At 35.5% G+C, this 12,930-nt stretch overlaps 1 protein-coding gene across 1 annotated transcript in view; it reads right to left on the bottom strand.

The window, feature by feature from the left end:
* Positions 1 to 3,235: 3,235 nt before the first annotated feature.
* col13a1 (collagen, type XIII, alpha 1) overlaps positions 3,236 to 12,930 on the bottom strand; it is a 47,930-nt gene continuing 38,235 nt past the window's right edge. Inside the window, exons 35-42 of the mRNA XM_057342691.1 lie at positions 12,087 to 12,122; positions 11,108 to 11,161; positions 10,660 to 10,713; positions 10,514 to 10,549; positions 9,227 to 9,370; positions 7,632 to 7,718; positions 5,441 to 5,479; positions 3,236 to 4,882 (exon numbers count right to left, since the gene is read on the bottom strand). Coding sequence (XP_057198674.1) covers positions 4,880 to 4,882; positions 5,441 to 5,479; positions 7,632 to 7,718; positions 9,227 to 9,370; positions 10,514 to 10,549; positions 10,660 to 10,713; positions 11,108 to 11,161; positions 12,087 to 12,122 — 453 coding nt within the window. The 3' untranslated portion in view covers positions 3,236 to 4,879. The remainder of the gene's footprint in view (positions 4,883 to 5,440; positions 5,480 to 7,631; positions 7,719 to 9,226; positions 9,371 to 10,513; positions 10,550 to 10,659; positions 10,714 to 11,107; positions 11,162 to 12,086; positions 12,123 to 12,930) is intronic.

Below are 12,930 nucleotides of genomic sequence, written 5' to 3'. Positions count from 1 at the left end.
AAAAACTTCCCGTTTCAGTTTTTTAACACTCCACAAACGTTTGACAGAATCAACCAACAGAATATGTATAACCAAATCAAAATGTTAAACAAATACATTTAAGATTACCTTTAATTATATATGTAAGATTTAAAAATATAAAAAATGAAAACGGAAGTGATGCTGGACCAGTTTACATCTTGCAAAGTGGTCTGTACCTCAATCATGCGAGTGATTGAAATTTTCTTTGTCTTTGCACTTGTAAAAGCACAAAAATAAATGCCCTATTACCTATTTATTACATTTACTGTCATACTACAACAACATAGTAAATATAGAAATGTGTTCTGGTAAAAGACAACTGCTGTATCTAACCTAAAAATAAATGTGTTATAAAGTGAGCAGTATAGGTCAGGAGTGCTCACACAGGCAGTGAGTGATGGACAGATCTGAATGATCCAAACATGAACTGGCATCAAAAATTATAACTGGCAAATGTGGTTTGTTAACAGCTGGACTGAAATAGCTGTTTTGAAAGTGTACTCTTCATAAAAGTTAAAACCCCTGAATTGCATTTGAAAATTGTTAAAAAAAACCTACAAAATAAAATTCTGTGATTCATAGGATTTAAAAAATGTCACAGATCTGATTCAGGATATTTGCATGATGGCGTCACATTCTTGAAGAGTACACTGTACAGAGAAACAAAAAAACAAAACCAAGACATTATATTTTCTCAAAAGGGAATTGTTCTGTGTAGAAAATACATGATGTACAGTACAAATATCATATTCTTGTTCAAGGCATGAAAAATGTCACAAACTGTCGCAAAATGACACAGAAAAACAAATATGCATCGTGCATACAAGTAAAGGAAAATCACGTCATAACATGCCCCGAGTTTTAAACAAACCACCTAATGCTATTATAATACAGAGTGCACAAGACTGAATACATCTCTTGAGCACTCTCCTCCTTTGTAACAGTGGTTCCATAATGATAAAATATGTGACCCAGTCTGTGAAAACCCAGCTTTGTGATTTACCATTTTTTACATGAAATCATTCTACATAATGTAAGAACATTCTATAAAAATATAACCTTGATATCTTTAATACCGACTGAGTAAAGTCATGTCAAATATTGAAATTATAGTGAAATTAAATGTTGAAATCAAATTTTGATGCTCATTATCTCATAATAGATTTTGAGACTTTAGCCTGGTTTTCATAGATTGGGTCACATTTGCACCAAAACTGATTAGTTATACTACCAAAAGAAAGAGAACTATACAGTTTCTCTACAGTAAAGTAGAGAAATACAGTTTAAATAAATTTTTTACAGTTTCTTATTGTTTTTATAGTCGAGGTTTCAAAGACATATTTTAACTTTTTTTTCGTTCCAATATGTTTGTTAAAGTTGAATATTACTTGTGATTAAGCCCTTGACATCAAATCAAAACAACTGTCCACCATTAATGAGAAAATACAAATGTTTTTTAGAACCAGATAAATAGGAACAAATATTGCTATAACATATTTAGATTTGCAGATTTGATAAAACTGTACATTTCAATTGGGTTAATAATATACACAAGTCTTAAAACAGATGTCAAAAACATAAGGAATGCTTGCATTAGGTAACAAATGAAAAGGTTTTTGAAAAGGAAAACTAAAGAACATAGCTGCTGGTATTAAATGAAATATTTCATATTTAAAAGAAATTGTTTTCTTAAATCCTGGTATGATAATGTAGTAATGTCACAGCATGGCAGTTCTGTGTAATGTGGATGGGATACCTTTCATATTGGACAACCAAAAATACACAAATTGTCCAAATATGCTGAAAAGAGCATAGAAACAAGAATCTGCTCAGCCCTTGTCTTATATGTAGTGAAATATATTTTTACATCAAAAAAGGTTTAGTTTTATGATAATCATACCTAAACAAGTTACTATGAACAAATACTTTTGTGATGGTTACACGTGTGCTAAACCAACAATAAATAAAAAAGTACAAATGTCATTGCCAGTTTAAATGTATTTCTTGGCGGTCCTACATACATTCCCAAGGTTTGTGATCAGTTCTGTGCTTCAATGGGTTTGCTAAATACATACATTATGATTTGCATCTTTAAGCTATTTACAGCGCTAACATGTTACACTATGTTGTAACCTCAATGCCCATCTTGAAAATGGTTATTTCTTTTTTTTAATTTTGTAAAGATTATTATAGACAGTTTCCACGGACACACACGCTGGCCTGAAGTTAACTTCTGTGTTTGGTTATAATATAACAATTTATTTTATATTTAATTTATATTAATATTAATCATATTCATATTTTATTGCATATTAATGGTAATACATTTATTTAAAACTACTCTTATTGATTCTCTATGGAGGTCTACCGGAAGTTGCCGCTGAAACCGTCTATATTAAATTGCATTGAGCAATTTAAATGAGATACAGATAGTCTTTAATATTCACTGTGGTGTTGTTGTTGTTGTTGTTGTTATACTTGCTTTTTATATTAATGCATTAATATTTGGCTAAATCACTTCTTATATTAATATACATGTATGTGACAGCAACATTATGTTGTATAAACTTAATTCTGATACATCTACACGCTTGCACAAAAGCACTGCACTGATCTCACAGTAGAAGCATGACCATCGTTTACATACTTAATAAATATCAGATATGAGCAGAAATGTGTGAGATTGCATTCTACCTGCAACTCTTGACAGACGGCAGTGAAAGTTTGCATCAGGAATCATCTCTTTGGTTTGTTTGGAAACACACATCGGCATGTTCAATGAGCTGCGCTGAATCCTCTGATCACAGACATTAATAATGATTGTAATTTGAACTAACAAAAGAACAAAATGTGCTAAAATGTTTTCTTTCACATAGTGAATAACATAAAAGAGAAAGAAGTGTGTAAAACTTGAAGAAAAATGCTACTTCTGCATCTTTGCTTTTCTGTCAGAACAGAAAATTTCAATTGAAGATGACAATTTCTTGAAAGTCTAGTCCGCTAATGCCTGCCGCCCCGTGAAGCCTTTCACACTACAGGTCGGTTGTGCAGGGAAAACATCCCTCAGACACCCACCACAGAGCAGCCCGAACACAAAGATATCCCAAAACTCTTCAAGTTTCTGTGTCGCTTTGTGAAGGAAATCGTCAGAACCACATGGATCTCATGGCAGTGTTACTTCTTGGCTAGCTGGAACGGATTCTGACCCTTTTAATGACAGACAAAAACATTTGTAGTTGACTGTAACATTCTGTAAAGTTCTTTAAACTTGACATTCGTTCATATGGAAATGATGACATGCATGGGACATCAAGTTGTTACAAAAGTGTTAATACTCTTACCATTACCGTGTGTGGAATCACCCATTCTTCAAAATATAAGCTATAAGCTTCAAATCAGTGATGCAGTTTTAACACGTTTGCCAGATGCACAACAAGCACAAATACACAATGCAACATATGAACAGCCGGAGGGGGTTAATTTTTCTTGGTCTCTTTATAAACATTTCACCACTATGCAAACAAACACGTATATGGTAAGTAAAAAAACATGACAATGAACAAACAAGACTTTGTAGAAAACAGTTCGGCTGAAAGAATGACAGCCATTTATTTTCTTATATTCCTCATGTAGACAGCATAGCTTCTTTGACATTATTGCTGATATGTCTTAAAACTACTTTGGCAGGGTAAAGCATTAAGGCACATGTTAGTATGAGGTATTACAGATGCATAGACAGATGATTACAAACCAAGCTTAACTTATTGGCAAAACAGAGCTTCTCATTATAAACAGCAGCAATCCTACACAATCCACGTAACACTGCGTAAACACAGAATAGGTTTAGCTTGGGGTCTTGCTCTATGACCCATTCCTTGGAATTAAATATTAGTTTAACATAAATGTCATGTTTATAATACTCATAACTTCATTGGCTTGATACTTCATTTGTACTTGAGTTGAGGTATAAAGCTGGGCTTGGAAAGTGTTAGCAAACACAATTTGCTTGACAGTGAGCAGCATTGCACACGAGATGCAAAATGAATTCATTTCTACTATTAAATGGCTAGATATGGAGATGTGATTAAAGGTAGAAAGAAAATAGCTGCTTATATCCAGGACATATTTACACAAAGCCCATCTAGGCAAATCTCTTCATGTGGATTGTTTAACAAAAATGATCAATTTTAGTTTTTGTCTTGAATTATGTGTATTTGGCAACAAAAAAACAAAACAGTTGCTAACTTTAAACATGGACAGAAAGCAGACTAAAAAGCAAGTCATGCCATGTAAATGCTTATAATTTATGTATTGAAACAAACATATGTCAACTGAATTATACTGCGTCTATGGACTTCAAATAAGTCATTTTAAGTTTCAGTAAACATACAGTATGCAGTTACAGTGTAAGATCATTAGTTGCGGTGTGATATCCAACAAAGTCCATGTTCAACTCAGAGCAAGGGATGTCCTCATAACACAAGGCCAAATTGAAACTCCAGCCCCACTATTCAGTGCAGCGTGGTCTGACACAACACATCATTAAAACATCATGATACAATAAGTTAATAGGCACATATCAGTTAACATTATGCACAAATATCATGCATATGCTGCCACAGTATATTTCTTGCTCCATCAAAACATTTGGACATAATGCATAGGTACAGTATAAAAGTCCCTTACATAAACAACATTACCGGTAATAAAAATAAACAATCTGTACAAAAATCTTGCCAGTATTTTCGATGGTTTATGGTATTTATCTTTTCCATCAATATAACAGACCAATGGCAAAATAAATAGTACAAAAATAAATATTCTATATACAAACAAACATGAGATTCTGGAATTAACGTCACTGCAAAACAAGAGGCAAAGAGAGCACACGTTATTTTCAAGCACACATCTGTCAAGCATGTGGAGGTATAGAGTTCAACAAATAATAATTCACATACAGTATATTTTTTAATAATTTTCAGGAATATAATGAAAAACATGAACAATTATTACTGAACCAATGTATAATATTACTTTTTATTACACAATGAAAATTAAAGCTGCAATTTGTAACTTTCTTAGTTAAAAAATAAACAAAATCAAATACTGAGAAAGTACATAAATAATCATTGTTGTCTTTTTGCATTACCGTAATGCACAACTATAGGCCTAAAATAATGATTTATAAATTGAATGCTCAGGTCAAATTTCACAAGAAATGCCAGTTATTTGTAAACAAATGTAAAGATGGCGATGGAGAAGCAAAAGTTAAGGATTGCAGCTTTAAAAACTGTATTGCAGCTTTGTCTCTATACCTCCATATGATTCATTCATAACATGAGTTATATCAAGTGGGGATGGTATGAATGCAATTATTTCAAAAGCTAAGTGTTAATAGGATCAGGAGAAATCCACTCACTTTATTCCAACACCCTGGTACTGGCAGACCATCATCACCCTGAAGAGACAGAAGAGCAGTGGTGAATAAAGATAAAAATGTCTTTCATTTACATCTATGCACACAAAAAGGACTTGGCAAACAAGCAATAAAAATCAATATACAGTATGACTGTATTCAGGGGTTAAATTTGGATTTTTTTATGTGGGGGGGCATACAAAGCTTATAATACTATCTTATTAATTGACAAACTGTAAAATATAAGTTGAGAGAGCCCTCTGCAATGAACAATAAAATTTTGATCAAAATAATTCTAGATGCCAGCAGTGTAAAAAGCATGTAATAAGAATAAAATCTTTCTTTACAGGCCTGTACCCTATCATTTTATTATCATTTCTTAACGTCCACAGTATTTTATGTATGACCTGTGTATTTCCAGTACTTTTCTGTCAAAACTTCATACAACATTCACAATAACTGAGATGCGCCATTAACTTGTGCATCGTTGCTGCCGCACACACCACGAACTAAACCGCTTTAAATGCTTTAAATTTGATAAAAATGACATAATTTGGAAGTCGAGCCTTTCTGCACAAACAGCTCAAAAGACTTGAAACGTACAGACAACAGTGCGCATCGGACGAGAAGCAGCGCCGCGCGTCATGACTACAACTCGCAAATAGTCAGTGCGCGGCTGTGCGCTGTATAGAAATGAAACACAAGCGCGCGACTCCGAATTGGGTTACTACGCTGCATAGATCTGTTTTTCCGCGATTATCAATGTAAGTGTATACACTGACAAAAGAGGTAAATTATTGCTTAAACTTGAGATTTATACTGGGGCAGGACGGAGTGCCGCTCCATAACACCAGAAGAACTGCACACTGGCAGGGAGCAGAGCGAGACGGTCAGCCTATGTGCCAGGGCACCGCACCGGACGGGCCCAATTTAACCCCTGACTGTATTCATGCAAATATACATAACCACAGTGGCACTTACGAAACAAATGCATACTTAACCATATCAATCATTTCAGTCAATCATAGAGTATGTACCTGGCATTTTACATGTGTAAAAATACTTTATGCTAAGTGACAAAGAATTACTTTTTTCAATAATGCATTTGGTGGTGAACCAAAATGCAGATGTTTTTTGGAGACCCTGGATGCTTCATCTCACTGAAAGGAGAGGGGGATGTGGTGCTCAGGGAACATAAAGCTCGTGTTTCACTAAGATAGTTATCAATATGCGAGTTATTAATTATGTTAAATATGCAGCAAGTTGCACAAACATGAAATGCATGCATTATTTCAGAAAGTTAAGTAGTTAAGCCACCACTTTATTTTATGCCTAAACTCAGATTTTTTTATGTATTACACAACAATTATGTGTCCCTAATAACAGAAAACATTATTATTAGTATTAGTGAGAACAAACTGTTTTATAATACAATGTATTATTTATTTATTTATCACCTTTTTAGATTAAACAGATTAGGATGCATAAAGAGAAGTCTCTTCATTTTAGTCGTTTTATGAAATCATGCAAACATACTTCAAGTTTGCTCTTAATTGTTTAGATTCCTTAAATAGCCTGTGCAAAAGCATGACATGTTTAGAAAGCATTATGGATGCAGGGAGGCAGAAATCATGCTGAATAAGAAAAGGGATAGACAGCAGCATACCACAGCACACGGGGCATCCAGCCCGTCCAGGCCTGGCAGCCCCGGTTCACCTTTCTCCCCTTTAAAGCCTCGGAAACCCTGTTTATGAAATCAATCATATAAACATCCTATTGTGCAGCCACACCTCCACACTCGCCGCTCCGGCACCTGATTGGCCCAGACCAAGTGGACTGGGCGTGACTGACAGGAACAATCTTACTTGGTCCCACATGCAGGGCTGAGAACTAGTAACGAGATATTAAATATAACCTCTGTATTGAACTAGCGTCTTCACCCCATTGTGTTCAGCAAAACCCTATTCCTGTCAGTCAGAATCCTGAAATGAAAAATCCCATGCGAGTTCTGGTACCAAGTGTGTTTTCAAAAATACAGTCTATGAGCAATCTTGAAGTCTATATATCCGTGTATTGTATAATTTACTGGGACCAGAACTGCTCTGGGCATAGGTTAGTGTGACATTACACAAAGACATAAGGAGACGTGAAGGCTCCTTTTGCCTTAGTGCTCCACATTGAACGAAAGACATACCAACGGACACGGGGCATCTAATCCTGGGGCTCCCTGGTCTCCCTTATCCCCTTTGGCCCCCCTGTTGCCCTTCTTGCCCCTCTCCCCCTGTAAACAACAGTGCATTCAAATGAGTCAGACTTCAGTCCTCCTGATCGAATGCTGCAGCAGCATCATCACTGAGAATAACACGTTTAGAAGCTTAAACGAACAGTGGGTGTGCTTGTGTATAGTGCTGTGATGAATATTGGGATCATTAAAGGAGGGTAAGTGGAGGGGTTAAGAAGGAAGGTAATCAGCCAATGGGGTTAGTGGGCAGAATTTCATTTCTTTATGTATGATTTTTGTTTATTCTTGTTACAGTGGCTGCAAGGCACAAGTGTATTGATGTCCAATAATCATTCTTTACACAGTAAAATCGCCAGTGTTAAAAAAGGTCAAATTAACACTCACGGTGTATATATAATCCACACTCTCAAAGTGTGGATTATATAAACACTGTGAGAGTTAATTTGACCCTTTTTAACCATTCATTCTCTAGTCATAATCTCGTTTTTTTATTTTCAAGTTAACAATCTGCAAATAACTCCTAACAATTTTTTTTATTAAAATGTTCTTTAAAGATTTTATTTTATTTACATCCATAGGTGTGGTATATAGGTTTTCACTTTTTATTTGTTCCAATGAAATTATAAAATTAAATCCGGAATATCATCCATTTACTTGTTAACAAAATTCACAAAATGATTTTAATAATGATTAAATTATGAATAATAACGTATAATATTTTATACAACTATATTTTATACAAAACAACAGAAAGTTAAAAATTAATAATGTTGAAAAAATATTGTTATTTACATTTTTTATATTATTAATAATATTATTCATTTTAATATGATTAATAATACAATTATTACTTAATTGTAATTATAAATTATTACTGTCTATATATATATTTAAGTCTGTGACAAAATTATATAAAAGATGAAGCTTATTTACTTTTTCTTATTTATTCCTATTCCTATTCTTGGTCTTAAATGTTAGCATAAATAAACTACACATATGTGGTTGATTCCAGCCTGATGTCTTGCGTTTTGAAAACTAAAAGTGCATCTGAATTTTGTTTGAATTTCATCTTCAAGTCTGCACGCAAAGTTAAAGGATTCGTGTAAGGAAACTATTAAATTGAATCTCCATAAGTCTTTATAACTACATCCAAGCTAAAATACAGATTTAAAATTCCAAACAGCCCTCATCATAAAATGTATTCCAACACTAAAAGAGAAGAAATCAAAGTGGAAAGACATTACGATTCAACATGGAGCTCATTTCCAAATCCTGATTCATTATGACTGTATCTCAGCTTTAGGCTCCAAGCAGTCTTCAATTTCTCTCCCGAATACTTTCATCGGGATAAAATGGGCTCTACACTGAATTAATGCTACTTCCCACATTATGTGCTGTTTCAAAACACATCCAGATGTGGCTTTATGAAACCATAAGAACTCGCTGCATTAGTGTAATTGGGCAGAAAAGGTACACAGGGTGGAAGGAAGGAGGTCAGTGAAGGATATGAACAAAAGTAGGATGTGAGGAAGAGGCGGAGTATTAACCCAGGCTAAAACATTAGGATGCAGGAGGAGCAGGAGAAGGCCAGGGGTGAGAGGGGTACAGAGAGGACGACCCGGCCCGACTCGGCAAACAGAGCCACGGGACACAGGCCAGGGTGCAGGGGGAGGAAAAGGGGATAAGAAGACCTGCGGAAAAAAACAGAGGAAGACAAGGAAAGGACAAGAGTAAAAAAGCACCGTGTCCTAGAGTCCTCCACAGCATCTTTCACTGAGCTTTAGTCACAGAATTAGACAACGGTGATTGATATGATTGCTGGTTGAGGTGCTTTAGATTTCTAGTCTGGTTTACATTTTATTACATCAGCAGTGGAGGATGCTGGGAGGAGACATTGACATGTCTTGACTTTCAAGGTGGGAGACATTCCATCATTAACTGAGGAAATTAGTGTTAATAGGAGAGAGGTCAAGAGTCTAGGAAGATGGAAGACACAGACAGAAAATGTATAATCAGATGTGCTAACTGAACCATTGAAAAACTAACAATTTGCATGACGTTTTTTGCATTATTCATACAACAACAATGCAAACCAATGACAGGCTTTTTTGTATTGTCAATATATGCTTATATGTGTTTTTATAGAAACATTTAAAAATGTACAATAATGGTAAAAACAGTACAGTACATTTTTGTGACAAACGTAAATTTAAAACAAACCTATCAAACACACTGTACAGTGGGGTCCAAAAGTCTGATTTTTAAAATAAGATGTATTATCAGCATAACAAATGGTATATTAAAATGTGAGTTTATATTGCATGGGCTTTGACACTATACTCTTAAAAATGGATGTGTTAATTTTAGCATTTTCGTTTTGTGTTATTTATTTAACACATCGTGTTGATTTCTAACACAAGTTGCGTTGAAAGTAACACAAAAGGTGTTGTCCCAGGAAATAACACAGAGATGTGTTCAGTTAAGGACAATTCATGTTGTTTTTAGAGTGCATACGAAACCTGATGATCTATGTTATTCAAGCAAATCTTTTGTACAAAGTTAAATACATTTAAAAAGACAAAAATCTCAGATTTTCAAAGTCAGACTTTTGGACCATTTTTAGCAAATACTGCGCAGTGCTCATTTCTTATACTCAGCATGCTTCTGCTTATCACATAAACCGTTGCTTTCGTAACAAAGAGTGAATAAAATTCAGTATTCTAAAACAACATTTCAACAACACTTCATAATTTAGAAAGTGGACTCATGTCATTGTCCCGTAAAGTCACAATAACACATTTTCTAAACAATAAATAAGGCACTCATAATCTTACCCGGTTTCCTTTTAATCCCGGTGGTCCTACTAAACCCTGAATGAATGGAAAAGAGACATTATTTGTGGCCTAATCTTCATTTCATTAAAATGGTAAATGATGAGATCTGTCACACAGGTTCTGATAGATTCTGGTACATCACTTACAGGGATGCCTTGAGGCCCAATTGGTCCTGCTACTCCCATATCTCCCTTTTCCCCCTGTAATATGAAAATAACAAACAGTTAACATTACAGTGAACTTGATTCTGTTCAATCTTATTAATAAAGCAGTTCAACAAATTGCTTACTAATGCAGTGATGCAAACAGCAGTGAATATTTGAAGAGTTTGGTTCCAAAATGAGATCAATTTGTCAAAAATCATGTTTTTATGTGCATTCCAATTAATATCAATCAAGCTGCAGTTGGTTTGTTTTGATTTAAGCCATAATAACAAAAAAATACAGCTAACTAACACAATAGAACACAATAAAAACATAATAACATAATAAAAAACATGATTTTGAAAAATGTTAAAAATGGAGTTATCTCATCTTGGAACCAAACTCTTCATTTGTTTATTCAGTTTATTCACATTGACAAAATGGCACTAACCATTTCTCCTTTTGGTCCTGCAGGCCCAGAAACCCCAGCTGGTCCTATCAGACCCTTCAAACATGAGCAGAAAATGACACATGTGAGCTTCAACGGAGGTGATGGGTGACAAGGTCAGAGATGGAGGAAAACTAGTCAGTGGCAAGCACCAATAGATCAACCAACTTTATCTGAGCGGACTAAGAGCAATTTCAAGCTTCTTAAATGTGATAAGCGGTCCCTGCAAGTTGTAAGTCCTTATAAGAGATTTCGCTTCCAAATTAAGCCTTCTCAATTTATGAAGAACTACAAAATTCCCAAAGTTTGTTGATCTAAAGAGAAGTAAACAGACACAAGTAAATGTAATAGTGAATCCATCTTGCATTTTCCGCCCGTGCCTTGGAGAGGATTCAACAAAAGGCCTGTTAGACATCTTGCTCTTTTGGGAGTCCTACTTTTCAGCCATTTGTACGGTAATCATTGTTCATGCAGTCGCATCCCATCATGCTCTCCTGCCACGACATCACTAGATCAAAGCTCGTCTCTTGGAAAGAAATGAAGCTCTTGCTGAACAGAGGCCAGGCACGTCTCAATATATATAGAGGTACAAAAGGCTGCGACAGCATGAAATATAAAGGAATTATTCACTTTTGGACTTTCAAGGAAAGAAAAGTCCGCTGGAGAGAGAGAGAACTGTTTACAAGCGCTCGGCCATGCTACCTCTCAGACAGAAATAAACTAGAGGTTGGTCGACCAAAAACAGCAAGACGTAACGGCCAAATTTAGACTCGGGGATAAAGTCATGCCGATATAAACAAGGCCCTGACCAGCAGACAACAGAGACATACACACAAATTCAGATGACAAAGCAAGCAACAGATCAAGCAGACGGACTCACAGACAGACAGAAAAAGCAGGCGGACTGCAGAGGGAAGAATGACAGAGGGGTAGATGGAAATCGAGAGATGGGGGTGATGGGAACGGGTGTCGCGCCACTCACCACTGGACCAGGCTTGCCGTCTAAACCATGAGCCCCCTGGACAGCGTGTAAAGAGTTAGAGAGCGAGAGGAGAGATGGAGGTGAAGGGGGTGGGGGGGTGGAGAGGGGTGGGTGGATGAGTGAAGCAGTGACTTGTGTGCCACATAAAAACAACACTAGTTCTGATGGAGGGGTAATGTGTTGAAGATGATGTGTAAGACACTGACAGTAACTCCTTTGACTTTAAACACAAGTGAATACCTTAATACAACATTTCCTTTAAGTGATAAAAAAATACTATGTACATAGTGGCTCTGGTCCAAAACAAAGTGAGCTGTCTACATAAGCAACATCTTAACTAAAAGAGTAACTTTATAAGCATCTGAATTGACATGAAATTTAGCGCCATCTAGTGGTGAGGTTGCGAAATGCAACCAACGGCTCACTCCCTCACTTTCGAAGCACTACGGGGGCTGACATAGAACTAAGATGTAATTTTCACTTCTTTGCCAAAGGAGATAACGTATTTATGAAACGCGCTCTGTAGAGCAGTTTGTCCTTTTAGGGCTACTGTAGAAACAACATGGTGAATTCCATGTAAGGGGACCCGCGGTGTATGACGATAGAAATAGCTCATTCTAAGATAATAAAAACATAACGCTTCATCATTTAAGGTCTTTATACACCTCTGAACACATAGTTATGTGTTTATTATATTGTATTTCTGTCTATAGATCCTCCAAAAAATTACATATTAGACCTTTAACTCGAAATCTTCAGTTTGAGGATGTTGCCAAATAAACAATTATAAACCCATCAACTATTGAGTAAAACAATCAATAGTTAAATTAATGTAACTAATTTC

This window comes from Triplophysa rosa, linkage group LG9, assembly GCF_024868665.1.
Source record: "Triplophysa rosa linkage group LG9, Trosa_1v2, whole genome shotgun sequence".
Classification (NCBI taxonomy): domain Eukaryota; kingdom Metazoa; phylum Chordata; class Actinopteri; order Cypriniformes; family Nemacheilidae; genus Triplophysa; species Triplophysa rosa.
Note: the sequence above shows the minus strand (reverse complement) of the source record. Positions and strands in the feature narration are given on the sequence as shown.